General features: G+C 30.0%; 1 protein-coding gene across 2 annotated transcripts; it reads left to right on the forward strand.

Moving 5' to 3' along the window:
• The first annotated feature begins 500 nt into the window (after positions 1-500).
• LOC134272683 (uncharacterized) lies at positions 501-18568 on the forward strand. Of its 2 annotated transcripts, none has more exons than XM_062754887.1 (7): positions 501-878; positions 12415-12651; positions 13998-14138; positions 14406-14609; positions 14885-14940; positions 15102-15239; positions 15446-18568. In XM_062754887.1, exons 1-7 carry the CDS (start codon positions 843-845, stop codon positions 15546-15548), a joined length of 915 nt encoding a protein of 304 aa, XP_062610871.1. In that variant the 5' UTR covers positions 501-842; the 3' UTR covers positions 15549-18568. The 2 variants fall into 2 exon arrangements, with proteins under 2 accessions (XP_062610871.1, XP_062610877.1); XM_062754893.1 differs by lacking the exon at positions 501-878 and adding an exon at positions 4189-4330.
• The last annotated feature ends 1313 nt before the right edge of the window (positions 18569-19881 follow it).

Consider the following 19881-nt stretch of genomic DNA (forward strand, 5'->3'; position numbering starts at 1 on the left):
TTGGTATGCTTTCATAATTGTAGAACAGGTGTGTTGTGTTCAGAATTATACCTGAATACACGCCATTGTGTGGACTTTCATGTTGAAGTAGGTTAGGTAACATTGTTTGTAATTTGTTGTTCAATAACTTTTTCATTTTCATATTTGATGTGGTTCTTATGAATGGGTAAATTAATTTGGATCGTTTTGCTTGAAAGTTGTGTTTAAAATTTAAATAAAATCATGTTTTATAATTATTCTAATTTGTTGTATTTGGTTTTAAAGTTTCATTTGACTTAATTTGTACCTATTTATGGTAGTTTGTTCCTAAACATAAACTTAAATGTAGAAATTTTAATAATGGGAAGTCTTTTAACTGGTTAGCTGTAAATTTTATCGTTTTTTCCTTGAAGAATGCTTGTAAATTTCTTTAAGTAAATTGCAAATGTTTTGTTTTTTGTCTTAATAAATTCTGCTGATAATAACGAATCCAGAAATATATACTTTTTGCATATTTTACGTTTTGTATGTAGTTTTATTGCTGAAAAACTCGTTCTTCGAAAGCACAAACGCGGATCAAACTCCATTTTTGAGGCTTTCATAATAGGGTGTTTTCAGCGAGGTCCGCGCTTATTCTATATAAGGAGACGCCTCTCGTACTCGGGTTAGTTCCCGTTAACCAATACTGCAGAGCGAAGCTGATAGAAGGTAAGGGTTTTCTTTGGGATGTAATAATATGGTTAATATAAGTAAAGGCCTTAAAATGAACTGGATTTTTTTACTTTGTCTATGACATTGAATAAGGATTTAATCGTTATGTTTAGATTAACTGTATTCGTGTGATAACCGTTGGTGCAGAAAACATGGCGTCGCCGTTAAAGAAACTGAAGAGCGATGATGTAAGTACTTTTGTTGCTTTTCCTTTTTCATTTTTAATTAGTTTTTTTACACGACACTGAAGGATTATATTTGATCAGCGGCATTATTCTCCCCCCCCCCCCCCAAAAAAAAAAAATAGCGGGGGGGGGGGGGGGGGCCTTTGTTTCTGACAAAGCAAAACAAAACCAAAAACTCTGTAGGCATTTCTGGTTTATTGGATTAGTAATGGAAAATTTAATAGGTTTATTAGGAACAAAGTCTGCATTAATGTTTTTTCAATTTTTTATTAATTTATTGTGCTTTTTGCATAAGGGTTTTTTTTTACCTTAACTTTTTTTGATTTATTATTACAATATATGGGTTTGGTTTTGGTTTTATTGGGAAATTGTCTAAAATCTCATGAAACTTGTCAGATAGCTAAGCTTTGGATTTGAGACCTTTATTTAATTTGTTATACTATTAAAACAATAGTAAACTTTGTTTTGGACATTAAATTAAGGTTTAATTATTTGGTGGTTACAAGATCAACAGTGAGCATTTCTGATCGACAGTGAGCATTTCTGATCAAATTAGTCCATCTTTTGTCATTGTTGGTGTCTTTTGAATATTAATTTATGAAGGTATATTCAAGTGTTTGAATTTAATTTAAGGAAGATAATTTGGACTAGTTAAGGTGATGTAATATGTGTAATATTTGTGATGTTAGTAATGATACTTGGTATAACAGATAATTTATTTCTTAGGGGTGGGGACACTTTATGAGGTCAAAGTTTAAACTTTGACTTAAATTTGTAAATTATTTTTCTAGAGAGAAATCATAATTTGCCTGTAATCTTGTTAAATTAATTTGAGAAATTAAAGCAGTTTAAAGCTAAAGCCCATACTAGTCATATATTATAGTTGTAAATGTTGTAAATTATAAGTAACAATTTTAAACTGAAATGTAAAACTATATGAGATGGGTTGTGAAAGTCTTTGGAAAACTTGATTTGAAATATTTTCTTCAGCATATTATTAACTTACTATAAATTAAATGTAATATTATCTGGCTATTATTGAATTTTTATACACTAAATATTTGCATAAGAAAGGGCATAATGATTGTGGAAATACTCCGGAAATAGTGATTTACTGAAATTTAAAGTTAAAAATAGTAATCAATACTTTATATATATATATATTTTTAAAATGATTTTTGAGGCCAAAATTCTTTGTTTGTAGTTACCGATCTATAATTTTCAGGTTGGGTTGGTAGGTAGTTTTTTTTTTAGAAAAAAATTGAGATATTTGTTAGATAACAAATAAAAGAGGTTTTGATACACTTACCAGAGATGTATAAGCTGACCACTTTTTATAAACCACAGATTGATAAAAAACGTTTCAAAATTTGAAAATTTTAGCATGTTTAGAATTTGAATATTCTGAAATATTGAAATGAAAAAAAAATTATAATTATACCTAATGGCTGAAAAAAGTTTGGGTCGGGTGCATTTTATTGGGTCGGTAGGCAAATGCAAACATACTTAATTTTATTTTTGGCCTGAGAATAATGTTAAAATTAAGCCATATGATGTAAGTACTATTTGAGAATTATAAAATGCAGCTGTGTAAGTAATTTACAATAAGAATGAAAATGGTTAGATTTTCAGGGCTTTAGTATATGATTTGCTAAATTGTGCTGGCATTTTTTTTCCAGCAGGTACACTACTATGTTATTAATTGTTCATGAACTTTAATTTAATAATTTAATATTTGTGTAATTAGTTATATTATTTAGAAATGGTATTTAGCTACAAATATATATTAAAAATATCAATTGAAAGTGGGCAATATATAATTATATATTTAAGGTGTTCAATATTCAGCGTAAGCTATATTTTGACTTTAAAAGTTAAACCTGATATCCCAGCTATGGAATTTTAGTCTTATAATAATGGAATGTGGAACTAAGAATATATGGCCAGAGAAAGATTATTAATAGTTTCTCAGGTACCGACGCATCAGTTAAAAAACAACCACATTGATCAATTTTATTGACACATTGGAAAGGGAAATAACTCGATTTTTTATTTTTTCTTGTTGGGAAAATTTCCCCTCTTCATAAATGTTTAAATTGAATTTTTTTGTTAATAGAAAAACCAATAGATTTCTTCTATATTTTCTGTATATTATGAATTAACTTTAAAATAAATGTTTGGATTAACTTTAATTAAATTTGAATACATTTTACCCCAGAATAATTACCATTTTCAAAGAAATAAAATTAAGAATTGGTAAATATTATCTTTTTATTGAACAAATGGTTTTTAAATGGTGCTAAACCTGCTTTGAAAAGAGCCTGCCTGCAGCTTTAAGTTTTTTTGTTTTTGTTTTTTTTCGCCTGAGAAACTATTGATTATTTTTTTTGGTTTTTAAAAACTTAATTAAGGATCATCCGTTTTACCGGCTCCGCTTATGCGTCGCCAGTTAAAATCAGTTTGCAAGTGTTAAATTGGCATTAATGGTTGCATATACCAAATTAAAGATAGTTATTCCTTAAATCAAAGAGTGTTTTACAAAATAATTGCATTAGAATTTTGAATTGAAACCCTGTCAAAATATGGCTGAATTTATTGTCAACTTGGCATGAAACAATAATAATCCATGAAATACAGTTAAACAACAAAATTGTAAGTGATCAATAATTAATATGTAATATTTTTTAATGTCTGTATTCTAGTTAAAAACATTAAGAAAATTTAATAAAAACACTACCTAAAATTCTTAGCTATATGAATAATTTATCTAAACATTTCTAGTATTTTTATAATTAATCAGCAATATAGCCCAAATTCAAAAAACTAGCAAAATAAATCAAGTCAAATTTTTTAGTGAAAATTGACTATTAGTATTATCTTATCAAAACTTACCACGGTTACATTCCTATAAAGTTCAATAAATATATTCCAAATGTTCCTCAAAAATCCTTTTAACTGGTTCTTCTTAAGATGAAACTAACAAGTCATTAGTTAATTTTATTTCTTCCAAGCCATACAATTCCTTACCCCTAAAACACGACTTCTCTAATCAACTTATCAAATCAACATACCAGAAAGCACATATATCTCGAAACATTTTTATTAAGTCTAAGTAGAAGATTAAGTATATAAGTAAAATTTTATCTGAAAACTACATACATGGCGACTTTTCTGAATGGAAGTAGTTTCCAAATAAACTCTAGATTAAAATAAGTTAAGTAATCTCCATGCATGTAACACAACAAATAACACATTTAACTCCAAAAATCTTTTACGATCGGGCTCGATGTACACCTTTTACGACCGCCAAGTTTGCTAACATTTCACAAGTTTACAAGGCTATATACCTGCAATAGTCTACTTAAAACAACTTAAACTGCAAGAAAACAGGATTCTGTCCATAAATCTATGGTTAATCTACTACGGAAGACCAATCAAAATCCCTGGCACTCGAAGTAAGCTCAAACAGTTTCACAACTTAACTACTGCTATAATCAGCTGATTTCAATATGTACACGTTACAAACTATTTCAACTCATGTAAATCTGTTAAACTTGTCAATTATCACCTTTCAACAACATGTAAAGCATAAATTAATACATATTCTTGCATTGTCAATTAACTAAAACACAAAAGAAAAATCATCTCAACCTCGTACAATGTCAACAATAATCATGTTCAATAACTGTATAAAACTAATCTGTCAGGCTGTCAATTCACTAAGCTGTTACAAAATATCGATCATCATTCATTCAAAGCCACATATATTTATTATTTACCACTTGTTAAAATGGCTACAACATTATTTCAATAAATCTTAAGCTTAGTGACTAGCACAGGCTAGACCCTCTGTATAGGTTAATAGCACTTAACTCATTGATAGTTATAATTAATAGTCCAACAATACAAGTAAATGGCAGCCATATGCAGAAAATTCAATTTTTGTAGGCAGTTGTAAGCTAGGTTCTTGTTTATTACATTTATTAGGACATTGAAATCAACATTAAAATTTTCTCTTGAACCTAATCAAATTACGCCAGAAAACCACTTTGATCTGCAAACGAAACTGTCTGGGGAATCTATCTTGTCCTCAGTCCTATACATGTACAGATATGTGACATAACTGCAAAGAAACTGGTAAGGGATTAAAGACTTCTAAGGAAAACTGCTTATTCCCAACACCCCAGCAGTAACTAGAGAGCAATAAATACCTAACTCCTGGAAACTGTTTGAAAACTTCTAAAAAATTTTAAACTGCTAAAGAATTGCTTAATAACTGCCCATATATACAGCGGCGGATCATAATATTATAAACAAAATGGCGTCGTCGCGTTATTAGCAACATACGGATCCGGTATATAAAAAAACGATTTCTCCATTATAACAGATTTGTATAAATGAAACTTACCTAATATTTTGTGGCATACCCCTTTGATCTTATAATCTTGATCATTCGTTGTGGAAGTGATCTGTAAAGGTTCCGTATATAATGAATGGGGATGGTGGTCCATATTCTCCGAATTTCTTGTTCTAGATCCGCTGCGTTGGTAATTCTGTTTGCACATTTTCTAAGCTGATTTTTCAACAAAAGCCAACAGTTTTCAATTATGTTAGCATCCGGAGATTGGGCAGGCCACAGCATTCCTCGAATATTATTTTCAGTTTTGTAATTTAGCACAATCCTTGCGCGATGTACTGGCGCATTGTCATCTTGAAAAATAAAGTCATTCTGTGGAAAATGCTGGGCAACAACTGGCCACAGTTCATTATCAATTATTTCCCTGTACTTTTCAGCTTTGATATTGCCATTGACAACTGTCAAAGTACCTGGTCCATTCCAGCAGATACATCCCCATATCATTAGACTAACCTTTGCGCCACGACTGGGGCTAATGCATTGCGGCATCCACTCCTCTCCGGGTCTCCGCCACACATATACGCGATTATTTTCTCCAATAATCACCTTACATTCATCAGAAAAAATAACACGATTCCAGTCACCATCAACTTTCCAATGCCTTTTCCCCCTAGCCCACTCAACTCGTTTCTTTATGTTTACATCTCGGATTCGTATGTTTTTTCTTACAACTCGTCTATGGTATTTATTTTGGAACAAACATCTTTTTACAGTTACTTCTGAAACAGTATCCCCCCTAAACTTTTTGAATCTGGCAGTGATATCTTTCAGAGGTTCGACACGATGTGTTTTTACCAACCTTAAAATTGACCGTTCGTCCTGCACACTAAGTTTTTTCTTTCTTCCCTTTCTAGGATTATTCTCCACCGAACCCCGCTCCTGATATCGCTTTATCACAGCACAAACTGTACATGGGTTTGATCCCAGGCACTTTGCAATTTTTCATTGTTTTATTCCACTCTGAAAACTATTTACGATCCTTTGTTTTAAGCTTGGTGATAAATCTTTCGCCTTTCCCATTCTCTGTTTACATACAGAATGACGTAATTTATTGCATCACAATCATGATACGTCATATCTTATTATAACATAATACGTCTTTTAACCCAGTCATGTGCCCTTTTTATTGAAACATGCATACTGAGAGGAGCTACAGATAAATAAGAGTGATCGTTTTTTTAACCGCAATTGGAACGCCATTTTGTTTATAATATTATGATCCGCCGCTGTATATCCATGTTGTCCCATTCAGAGAACATAACAGACGCTGATGACTTTGTTGCACAATGACATGTTGGTGTGATAATTATGAATTCTTATTTGATATATAGTATCTCTTATATGTCTGTATGTTTTTTCATCCCACTGGTTTGAATGTGCAGGTGATAGCTGATCAAAGTTGGAGACATTATATTAAATGTTTAGGCCAAAGTTTTTTTATGTCTTGGTTTACAATTTCGCCAACCCTTATTTTCCCTATTTACAGAAATAAGAAACTGGATTCTTATATCCAAACGACAGTTTTATAATTTACATCACAAATTGTTTCTGTGCTAATGACCAATGCATCAAATACTTTGTCGGAACTCCTCTAGATTTTTATCTGGTTGTGAAAAAGTGCATTATAAGAAGTTACACACAAGACGCAGAACAGCTGGGTGGCTATCGATGTTGGGGAAGATTATAGATCTTTTTACTGTCAAATAATTAATTCATGTTGCAGTGTGCGCAAAAACTTTTTTTAGCACTAGCTCAATCGGGCTAGTAATTAAGAACAATTACTAGCCGGAATCAGATTTGTTGTCTCGCTTAAACCAGTCGTAATTCATAGATAGTCATAATGCAGCCATAACCGGAAGTATTTTTTAAACCCAAATTGTACAGAGAAGACCGATTGCGGAAAGTTCTTGACACGCTTAAACAAAAGAAACCCACGCACATGTAAAAAGAAAGGAAACAATAAGAATTCTTATACTTATTTTATTACTTTAAAAGATTTACTAACAAATAAAGGTAAAATGCATGCAACTTTTCACTAGACCGATTGGGCTAGTGCTGACTTACATTCAACTAGCCCGATCGAATTTTTACTAGTGTTCGGCCATCGGGCTAGTCCTTTTGGCGCACACTGATGTTGTGAATGCATACATATTTTTACTGTTAAATTGTGAAATTATTAACTTCTTAAGATCACACATTGGATCCGATAAACATATGTGTAAAATAATCGGTATGCGTGAAAACTTTTATAAGAAAATGAATTTTATATTTAAAACAAAACTTGAAGAGAAATTAACAAAATCATGACTTTGCCAAAAGTCTGGAAATCTAATGAGAAGAGAAATTTTAGAAGTTTAAGGTTGTGCTACTATATATGGGTCATTTTCAAAAAATGTCTATTTTTTTAATTACATATTTTGAAAAATGAAAGTGGTTTTACTATGATTTTTTCAACTTTATTTGAATAATATAGTAATAAACTACTAAAATCCACTGCATTGCATAAAAGAAAATATTTCTTTTAAAAAATATTGACATTTTATCTTAGTCATTTAAACTTTAATGTCCTTCCTGTTACTTTCATAAAAAGAGCTGTAAAACTCTATTTCAAAATTTTCATCAAATTATCTTTTGTATACCGTTAATAAATGAAAAAATTATCACTGAAAGCCAAGATGTTTGACATTCATCTAATATATGAGCGTTTAAAAGCATGTCAAACTACCATATACCAAACAGAAGCAAAATCTACGGGTTTTTCTTCATGAAAAGCCTTATTGCGGAATGTTTATATGCTATAGTTGAAAAAAAACATTCTTGTACATTATTTTTGTGATTAGAATAAACAGTTACAGAAAGTTATTTAAACAGGTGCTCTGCCAAAGCAATTTAAACTAGGAAAATATACTGGTAACAGTAAGGACTCGGGTAACAGAAAGGACAAAAACAGTAACAGGATGGACAAAACAGTGTAACAGGATGGACAATGAAATCTACATTTTAAATAAAAATTGACTTTTTTTAACTTTATTGGTTAGGAAAAGAGAAATAAATGTAGAATAAAAAAATGATTTTGTCAAATCTGGCAAATTTGAGACAATAAAAGACATTTATGTCCATCCTGTTACGAAATTTAATTCTAAAGTGCTATTAAAATATTTATCAGTTCAATTTTTGTTTATTAAAGGTACTCTATGCTGTTGCAAAACTAAGAATTTTTCATAATTTTAAGAAAAACAAATGATGAAACTTAAATAGGTATATAAATACCAGGGTAATTTGTCCCTCTTGTTACAATTTTTGTCCATTCTGTTACAAGAGTGCATGTTTAAGTTATAATGGCACAATTTGAAGCACTAACTTATTTCAATATGATTTACGAAGTTTTTTAACATGTGTTATTAAACTTATATTACTTGAAAAATAAAAGTAATTGTTTTTACTGTTAAAACTCAAGATATGAAGTCCAGTTTTCCTTACTGTTACCATATTAATGGTAACAGGAATGACAGTAACAGGATGGACATTTCTCATATAAATCACCGGTTATTTAGTATAACGTACTCTTTTTGCATCATCAAGACATTGAAACAGTTTCTTTGTAACTTAGTAAATCTGATTGTTTTAGCAGAATAAACAATTTAAAGAGTATTTGCATATTATGAAGGTAACAGATAGGACATATTTTCATTATACTCTACCAATAAGACAAACTTATCGACCTTTGAACCCTTTCTTTACTCACTTTCAAATCATGGCGCTCATAAACTTCAGACAACAGAAAATGATGATATATTGTGTATCATGAAAACAGTTCCTAGGAAAGTGAGATATCTTTTATTTTAACATTTTCTTTCTGATAACAGGAATGACATAAACTGGTGGGACATGTCACTTCCTGAATGTTAAATGCACGATACTAGTATTTAGTGGGAGGCATAAGTAAAACAATCATATTAAATTAATCTGTAAATGAATTCAATTAAAATGAGGTGCAAAATTTGTACATATCTTCACAGGGTAATATTTTCCCTATCATTTAAATAAGCGCGTTATAAAATTTTTGTTAATGTGACATGGTTTTCCTGTTAAATTTTACTCGGAATGCAGAGAATATTTTTTATAAAACACCTAGGAGATGATCATAAAATTACTTATAAGCTATATGACCATGTATATTAACCAACGGGAAAAAAAATTTCACTCTAAAAAATGTTTTCCTATTATTCTGATCAAAAGACAAAAAAGTGGACTTTTTTTGAAAATGGCCCATATATCTATGAAAAGAAAAATGTTTGATGAAAAATTAATCTGATATTTAGATACTTTTACATTTTAATTTTAGCATGTTTAGTACATGTAGTTGAAATTTTATTTGATGTCAATGTTGCTTTATTATTTTTTTCTATAGATATTTATACCTTGTAATTTGAGGAAATTTCTTATAAGATTATTTTCTGTTATTAAATCATTTTAAATATAATGTTTATACAGAAATTTTTTTTGAAAAATTTGTAATTCATAAACAATGAAATATTTTTTTATCGATTAATGTGTGCCACATACGCTCCAAGAAGTCTACCTAAATTTCAAAACTTCTCAATTTCTTTGATGGAGAAATTTTTGGTCTTCGTTAATTGTAACCTGGACACACGTATCTTAATTTAAGGTAAAAGTTTGTTGTTAAAGCAGTCAATGACATTCAGAGTTTCCAAAAAGTTTTTCATAAGTGGATGGGTTGACCAGAGAATAGCAGATTCACTCAATTTTACCCATGTAATGTGTCTATTATGTAAACTCAGACTTTAAATTCATAAGAATCAGAACATTTGTAAAATCTGAATCTGAATACCTGAAAATCTAAATCCTGTAAATTATATCTGATAATCTGAATACATTTCAATGCTACTGGAGAAAAAAAATATGTCAAGGTTTCAAATTATTTTATTCGACTGCCCAACGCATATTTTGTGCTGTTGTATATCTCTATATACTAAATATAATCAGGCTTACCAAGGGTAAGGCTGGCCTCAAACCCTGAAGGGACAGATGTGCGTCTATGCTTGTCAGTGTCAGGTAATAGAAAGCCCCTAAAAATAGGAGACCTATAATCAAGTAATCCAACCCCGAACCCGATGTAAATAAGTGTATTTGTACTACAGTGTCAAAAAATCGTAAACCTAATAAAGTAAAAACTTTGGCCTTAGGTTTTTATTATAGCTTTTAGTCATAGAGCCTCATGCTTTGTTTAGAAAGGGTCGTTTATGCATCAGATGTAATGTCTATGGGAGAAGTTGAGTCCATTTATGGTAGAAATAAACAATAGGCTACTTTTGTGGAAAAATATTTCAATAATTTTAAAGCAAGTATATACAAATAATACAATAGCCTAATTTAAGGAAGTGAAATATTTCAATTATTGAAAAACAAGTATTATAAAAATATATAAAGACAATATTTGAAGGGGGAGGAAATAAGCACCTCCTTAAAATTTATCGGTCTTAGAACCCTTGTCAATCATCTGAAATAAGCCTGGGATTGGATACTTTGATTTGAATGACATTTTAATAATTGGCTGCTGTTGTGTATATCTTTTGTACCTTGTCTGGAGATTTACCGATCATCGAATTAACTTTCAGGCTTTTGATGCCTACTGCACATGCCAAGGTGATAGAGCAGCAATCAAATCGTTGTTTTCTATTTTTTTTTAATTTATAAGAATATGCCATTAATATAGTCAATCTATCAAATAATTAAATAAATGACAAGAAAAATCATGGCTAATTAATATATATTATAAATTTGATTTTAAAAGGGTGGATTTTATATCGCGATTACAATCATAATTTTAATTTCCGTGTCAAAACATGAGTTACGGTACTTTTAATCCTTCATTAATTAACAAAATAAACTGACCTGCGTTTGAATCTAGTTTCATATTAGTTTAATTTATTTTTTTAACAAGTATGACAACATTGTAACATTACTCACGAGTCAAGCGAATTTATATTTATAAGAATAACCTGTACGTATACGTGTCGTTTTTTTTCCGAGACATGGTGATGAAGTAACGGTATAATAATAAGTTTTAGAAGAGAAATTAAACGGAATTTAACATCTTGCTTTGAATTTAATGTTTGAAATTAATAATGAGTGTCGAAAAAAAAAAACGATGCAAATGATTTTATTTCACTTTCATAACTGTCAGGGAATCATTACCGCTGTCCATTAGGAACTGACCATTGTTATTTACTGAGAGACTGTTCCTCTCGCGTACTGACGCGTAGATGACATGTATTTGAATTACTTCCCTTTTCGTCGCCAGATTACAACGTCAGATTTTGGTGCTGTGTATTTTTGTTATAACACTTCATTAAAAAACACACTGTATATAAAAAATGTTGAATTATTGAACATATCAATTATTTTATGAAAAGAAAAAAATTGGGAAGGATTCTGTCTGCAACAAAAAATACTTTATTTTGCATTTTAATTCATGAGCTAAACATGGAAAAAAATGGCCTCAGTTTACAAAGTCATAGGAATTTGCATACTGGTAATACACCCAGGTAATATCCTGTGTGTATTGGTAGTATACACAAGCCAGCGTCGTTCCCTTGGGGCTTCTCATCCGCTTTGATTAAGCTCCATCCCACACCAAACTTACCTGAGGAAAACCGTAAAGTTAAAAACCTTGTCCTTTAAACGTATGCATGTGTTTTGTCCAACATCACAAGATTTAAATCACTCAAGGCCCAAACTGGTTGATGTTTAATGATGAAATAAACAATTTGTGGGTTTATTTTTCCATTTGTAATCTAATGTTTCCAGTGGCACTCAGGAAGCTTTTAGATTTTAAGTGAGCATAAATAAGTAGCAAAAATTAATGTGGGAAAGTTGATCATGTATCCAGGAAAAATAATTTTTTTTCTTTGTTAATTTCCTCCTTTTACTGGATTTTTTCTTTCTGATGTTTGTAAACCTAAATGTAAGACTATACTGTTTCTTTTTGTTCATTTTTTACAGGTATCTGGGATTAATATGTATACAGAACATAAATTATTTTATAGTTTGGTGGAATCTGGTTATTTGCTGGAATTAATAATTAGTTTTGTTTTGTAGGGCCCAAAACCCATGACAATGTTTGTGTTGGAAGATGTTGTAACGAGAAGATACGCCAATGGTGAACAATCATACGGCACGTCGTGGATGGTTTCTAGTGACACTAACTACAAGACACTAAAGCAGGTGATCGTGCATGAAAAACATCTAAAGATGCTGAAGAAGATGACTGCTTTTTTAGTTGTTAGATACACTCTGCTGGAGGATGGGACAGTGAAGCTGGGCCAGCAGACTGTGGTATGTCTTAATTAATATATATAAGTTAAAAGTATAGGAAAGGTATAAATATGATGAAATGTGATTTTACTTATACTTTATAAAATGAGATATATAAGGATAACTATTTGTTATTAAGCAACTATTTTTAAATACATTGGTTTTAGCTCGTGAAACTGAAATTTTTATTGTGCATTCTATACTGGTTTATCATTATTTGCTTCATGGTATTATTAGTGTGTGCCCTTTGCATTTGAATATCTCATTGTTGTTGATATGATAAATTGCAATGAATGTTATTTGTTCTTAAATGTGTTGATTACTGCAATGATTAAGGTTTTTGGTACAAAGCTTTTATGCATTGTAACATCATCAAAAACCAACAGGTGATCTTTACTTATCACTTGTGGAAAAATCTTCGTTTGTAATTAAATATGCATGGGTCATTTAATTGGCCACATTACAGAGTTGCCATGCAAAACAACGTACAAATCACAGTTCATGTTACTTATGCATGTTCAGCATTGCAAACATCATAAAAATATGTTGCATTTTGCAGTTAGAATGTGGTACTTATGTAATATTTGACGGAAATTAAATATCAATGACATTGTTTCAATTAAACTTTGCACTTTTTAACGAGTGTCAAAGTATTCACCTTAAATAGCAAAGTAATAAATATATTTTAAATATTGAGTTCCAACTTTCTAATTGGTTGACTAAAAACAACAGATTTGTCAGAGACCAGAAGACTTATGCGATAGTAATGCGTTTGTTGTCCATCTGTCTGTCTGTCTGTAAACAATTCTTTCAAAATGCTATTCCTTCTATAGTTTTGGTCCAATTTCAATATAACACAAGTAGTCTACACTAATATACATAATTCTATGCATGGGTTTTAGATTTTCTATCTTAAGCTATGCAATTGTGATAAAGTTATTACTTGAAGCCTTAATTAAGTATTGCTATAGGAGAATTTTATTTTTGATTTTTTGCAGGTGTTCTTATATTGAAAACTAAATTATAAACCCTTGAAACTCCATGAAATTGAAAATTGTCTAGTAAAAAGTGCACTCTTTTCCTATCTGTAACTTGAAACAGAAACTTGAAACTGTAAACTCAAACTTAATTTCCAGTCATAGTAGAAAATTCATTAACTGCGAATTTTTGGTCTTTTCAACTTTGATTTATAAATATATTTTTGAAATTTGAATTGTTTAGTATATATTACAACTGCCCTAAAATAGGATGTTGTGATTGTTATGCATTAGAGGATGGAAGTTTAACTATAATAATATTTTAATCTTGATTTCCTTTTTTTTAAATTGAAGTGGTTGCTGTATTTTCTTTTATTTTTCTCATTAAAGGTAATGCAGAGCGGAAGGCCCGCAGCCATCACTGATGATGTAATTATGACTTTTGTGCAGCCTCCCGTTGTAGAGGAGCTAGGCAGGATAAGTTCTTTCGAGAACAAAAAACGGATCAGCGTCAAGGGGGAGGTCACGAAGGTGAGTGTAACTTTCTTGATACACATCTCTGATAAAAATATTGGAACATGTGTAATATGAAATTCTGTGCTAAAATTTTTTTTTCTTAAATTGATGATAATATTTTCCATCTTTGTATTCATGATTATGCAATTATTTTTTGAATAATATAGAAATACATAGTGTTTAAATTGGGAATAATTATTCTTATGCTATTATTACATTTTTTTAAAGCATTATATCAATTGTATTACTTGAAATTATGTGAAGCATACAATTTCATTTAAGGTCTCAAGCATCATTGAAGGATCAAAGTCAAAGAGAAAGATCATTACTCTATCGGATGGCCAGGCTAGCATAGACATCAAATTGTGGGGTGGTCTCTCTGAGACTGTTATTCATGAGGGGACGACCATTGAGGTTTCTTGCGTCCATGTCGATGTCTATCAGAACAAGCGTTCATTAAACTCCACTGGTGGCACCCAGATCAAGGTGAAATATTGTATTTTTATTTCTTATTTTTTGTGAAGTTTTTTTTCTAGTACAATAACCTTAAATTTCAACTTTTCATAATTTATGTTCTTGTTACACAATGAAATACTGTGCATGTAATTATTTACATATGCAAGACATTCAGCTGTGTATTTGATTTAGCGATTGTTGAGTTCTACCAAGTCGATCCGTTAGATCGATACACAGCCAATTGTGATATGTTTACAGTAATGCCTATTCTAATTCATGACCATTTCCTTGTGTTATTATTTTAGATTACTGATGCTGAAGAAGATTTTCAGGGATACATCGAGGGAGTCTCCTTTGATGAGTAAGTAAAGTAATAAACAATAGTATGACATTCAAAATTTTTACATGGAAAGTGTTTATTTATTTGGTGGCAAAATTAAATTTGAAGAATTCATTTGGTGTTTTAAATATGTTTTCTGAAAATCTATTTAGATTAATAATACATAATTGTTTGTTTTGCAGGAGCTGTTTGGCCATCTTTATTAACGACGAGGTTCTAACTTGTACTGCTAACCATGTTGACAGCCTCTTCCCAACGCACGAGTTTGTTGACAGAAAGCATGTGAAGGGAAAGAAGAAAGGCAGTATTGTTATGTCAATGTAAGTTTAAATGCTAACAGCAGTTTTTCCATATTTTAATTGACTCAAATAATTTTTCAACAAAGTGGAAAAGATGAGCAATAAATTTACAGATTATGAGTACATGCAACTGAACTTGTGTTAATTAATAATTAAAAACGTAAGGCTATAGACAGTCTGACATAAATTATTTTAAAAAAATTAAGAGAATTTATATAATCATTTAGTGAGGAGCACATCTTGGCAGAAGAAGAAGATGAGCTGCTTGCTGGTGGCAATCAGGCGGATGAAGAGCAGCTTGATGAGAGCGTTTTAGCTGAGAAGCAGTAATCATCATTTGAGAGGTTGAATTATGGTTAAAGACTTTTCCCTTGCGATGTTGTTACCTTGGACATTATTGAGTCATTTATAGAAAGTCCTTTGAACTTTTGAAGTTTTGTTTTGTTGTAGTGGTTGTATGTAGCTTTGGAAAGTTCATAATTTTTCAGTTATAATAGAGAACCGTACATAGTTTGTGTAATTGTAATAATTCATTACCTGTACTTTTACTTTTACATGTGATTTTTATATTTGTCTTTGTAAGCTGTACAAAGATTTGTTAAGGTTATGCCTTGAATTCCACACAAAATGATACAGTTTTGTTCTGATGCAAAAATTCAGTACTTTACTAATATTCCATAATGAAAATTTTTTTCCTGATTTTTTAGCATTTTAAGGAAGAGGCCTTCATTAATCTTTTCCACTTAAGTGCATTTATAAAGAATCCTGATTTTTTTATGCATTGACACAATTCCAATTCAGTATTTCATTTATCAGAAATGGTTTTTAAAATTGACTTGAACTGGACTGATAATCATTTTATTTTTATTTTCCATTACATGCTGAGTGGCCGGTGTAATTTATGAGTTAGTTTTATACATGTATTTAAAGTATAGTTTTGAATTGGTGCATTTTTTATGTTTAGCAGCTTTGGTATTACGATTTATAAAATACTCATTATATGTTGTAAAGTATGTTTAGTTTTTTTAAAATATTTTTTTTATAAGCTCAAGCGTTTTGTATTTGAAAATTGTATGCTCAAGCGTTTCGTATTTGAAAATTGTAGCATGTTAAATTTGTGTTGGTCAATTCGTTTTGTATTAATTCCAATTCCAATTCAGTATTTCATTTATCAAAAATGGTTTTTAAAATTGACTTGAACTGGACTGATAATAATCATTTTATTTTTATTTTCCATTACATGCTGAGTGGCCGGTGTAATTTTTGAGTTAGTTTTATACATGTATTTAAAGTATAGTTTTGAATTGGTGCATTTTTATGTTTAGCAGCTTTGGTATTACGATTTATAAAATACTCATTATATGTTGTAAAGTATGTTTAGTTTTTTTTAAATATTTTTTTTATATGCTCAAGCGTATTGTATTTGAAAATTGTATGCTCAAGCGTTTTGTATTTGAAAATTGTAGCATGTTAAATTTGTGTTGGTCAATTCGTTTTGTTTTAAACTTGAGTTTTATTTCTTAATTTAAGGCTTATTGTTCTCAAACTGAATGGAAAATTTTTTCTGATTTTTTAGCATTTTAAAGAAGTGGCTTTCATTGATCTTTCTCACTTAAGTGCATTTATAACGAAACTTAGGTGTTTTATGCATTTAAACAATTCAAATTCAGTATTTCATTTATCAGAAATGGTTTTTAAAATTGCCTTGAAATGGACTGATAATCGTTTTTTATTTTTATTTTCCATTACATGCTGAGTGGCCGGTGTAATTTATGAGATAGTTTTATACATGTATATAAAGTATAGTTTTGAATTGGTGCATTTTATGTTTAGTAGTAAAGTATGTTTAGTTTTTTTTACATATTTTTTTTATATGCTCAAGCGTTGTGTATTTGAAAATTGTAGCATGTTAAATTTGTGTTGGTCAATTCGTTTTGTATTAAACTTGTGTTTTATTTCTTAACTTTAGGCTTATTGTTCTCAAACTTTACTGATAACTTTTGCACACGTAGCCATGCAATCTCAATTGTGCTAGCTAGTTTTAATTTTACTACAGTCCCTTTGTTGTCCTTTTTAAGCCCCTGGATCGAAAGATTGGGGGGTATATTGGTTTTGTTCTGTCTGTCTGTCTGTTTGTCTCAAAACTTTAATCAAGCCCATGACTCTTGAGTGATTGAAACTATGGCTTTCATAATTTATAGGTATGTTACTTCTGACATGACCTTTCTTTGGGTACCACTAAATTTGACCTTTAACCTTTACCTTGTAGTTGACCTACTTTTATTCTATTTATTGTGAATTTAAACCTTTGCCATAAATTTTGAACAGATCGAGATAGAGACTTGATATATAAAATGCTTATTCCACTACATAAGCACTTTCAACTGACACCAAGGACAATGACCTTTTGACCTTGACTTTGACCTATATGCTAAAAATAGTTTTTTTTTTCAAAGTTTCGGTTACGTTTTGAACCATAAAAGATAGAGACTTAATATTTAATATGCCTACTTCAAAAATTAAGTGCTTTCAAACAACACTAAGTCAATGACCTTGTGATTTTGACTGTAATCTTTATGCAGAGAATAGTTTTTTTGAACTCTGTTGCCTCTGAGGGTACTGTGTTTCACAAACACATCTTGTTTTGTAATTATGGTTTTCCATCTCATAGTAAAAAATTCTGTTGTTGGATATGAATATATTTTCTTTGGATATTGTATTATTGAACTGTTTCTTATATGCTCAAGTTTTACTAATATTTAATTACTGTTAACTTGCAATATCATGTTGAAGATGTAACTTATTTATTGTACATTGCCCTATCATGTTGAGAGCATAACTTATTTACTTCACACTTGCCATTTTATGTTGAAGATATCACTTATTTTCTATAAACTTTCCATATCATGTAGGAGATGTAACTTATTTCCTTATTTTGCCTTACATGTTGAATATGTAATTTATTTACTGAACACTTGCCATATCTTGTTGAATATGTAACTTATTTACTGAACACTTGCCATATCTTGTTGAAGTTTTAACTTAATTATTACAGCACTTTTATCATATCATGTTGCAGATGTAACATGTTTTCTGTACCCTTGACATATCCTGTTGAAGATGTAACTTATTTACCGAACAATTACCATATTTTGTTAAGTTTTAACTTATTACTGTAAATGTGTCAAATCATGTTGAAAATGTAACATGTTTACTGTACGCTTGCCATATCATTAGATGTGATGTTTTTCTACAACCGTACAAAGTATCCAGAATTTCTTAAATGTGATTCAGTCTTATTTGTTTTTATTTCTTTACCAAATGTTCTAATAAATATGTAAAAAGTTGTAGTTTTAGTTTTATATGAGAAATTTAAATAGAAGAACAACTCATCTTGGAGCATAACTTTATCTTTAAGAGTAGTACATTAATTGAAATTTCAACTTTAAAAAAAAACCTGTCAGATAGAAGAGCTTAACGAAGCATTACCATGATAATTTGATTGCTCAACACAGCAAAATAAGTTAAGGGCTATAAATGTAGTTCAATATACATTTACTTTGGAAAGCATAAAAAATTACTTTCATGGCTATGTAAAAAGGTGTAATCTATAACAGATGCTAACAAAATATGCTTTTTGGGTTTGGTGATAAAATTATATATCTAAAAGTTATTCATTTTGAGATTTTTTCATTAACAAAAAGTACATGTTTATTTTCAAAGTGTATAGTCTATTTATGGGCAGAAATCAGTGCTGTTTAGTAACATTGATAAAATGATGAGAAAAGATACAATTGTCTACCTCTGATGTTGCATTACGTAAGAAAATATTTAAGAACATGTTTTTAAAAGTAAGTGATAACTTTTTAAATTGTTTTGGAAGGAAAGATCACTGTTATTGAATAAAACAACTCCATTAGTTTAACTCTTTGTGTTCTGAGTTTCCTGTATATTTATGCATACAGAAATTCTCTGGTTGCAAAATTTCATAGTGCGCTCTGATGAGAGAAAAAATAAATTATACATTACTCTATTCACATGTGAATGTAATTGCGTTAATTTAATAATAATAATAATTGTATTAAATTATTGGAGGATGTTAGCTATCACTTTTGACACTTGTGACATTGCCCAGCTCTAACCACGTGGAGGTATCCTCAGAAAAGCCTTTTTTTTTATTTATTTGGATGATATGATTGAAGTTTTGTTGAAGTTATTTTTGCTTTAATTTCTTTAATCTACTTAAAGGAAGTTAACTCCAAAGACGGAAAATAAAAGGCAGCCTGAATATCAACTTAACTTATTATAATAGGATTATTGTCAAAAGGTGTCACTTTGATATTTTATTTATTTTTAATATCAGGATATAACTTCTTCCCAGCATTTTATGCAATAAAAAAAAGAAAATGATATCATAAGGTAAACCAATTTTGCATTGCTCAAATATATCAAAACAGCTGTGTATAATTTAATTATTTAAAACGATTGAGAAGGATTTTACATTAATTGTGCAACTGCGAATTTCCATTAAATGAATTATATATTGTAATTATTCAAAACAAGTTTCCAATAAATGGACGGGTGTTTTCCTGGACACAAACATTAGTAACTTGTATAACTAATCCGAAATTTTCTAGTTTGTCGCAGGTGATCGAATCCGATA

The sequence above is a fragment of the Saccostrea cucullata genome, unplaced genomic scaffold, assembly GCF_032062105.1.
Source record: "Saccostrea cucullata isolate Sc308-1 unplaced genomic scaffold, CSIRO_AGI_Scuc_v1 ctg1061, whole genome shotgun sequence".
NCBI classification, from domain to species: Eukaryota; Metazoa; Mollusca; class Bivalvia; order Ostreida; family Ostreidae; genus Saccostrea; species Saccostrea cuccullata.

Excerpts from the sequence above, each read along its gene's own strand:
- LOC134272683 (XM_062754887.1), top strand. The coding sequence starts at position 843 with ATGGCGTCGCCGTTAAAGAAACTGAAGAGCGATGAT. Across the intron at positions 12,652-13,997 it reads AGCTGGGCCAGCAGACTGTG|GTAATGCAGAGCGGAAGGCC; the intron begins GTATGTCTTAAT and ends TTCTCATTAAAG. Across the intron at positions 14,139-14,405 it reads TCAAGGGGGAGGTCACGAAG|GTCTCAAGCATCATTGAAGG; the intron begins GTGAGTGTAACT and ends ATTTCATTTAAG.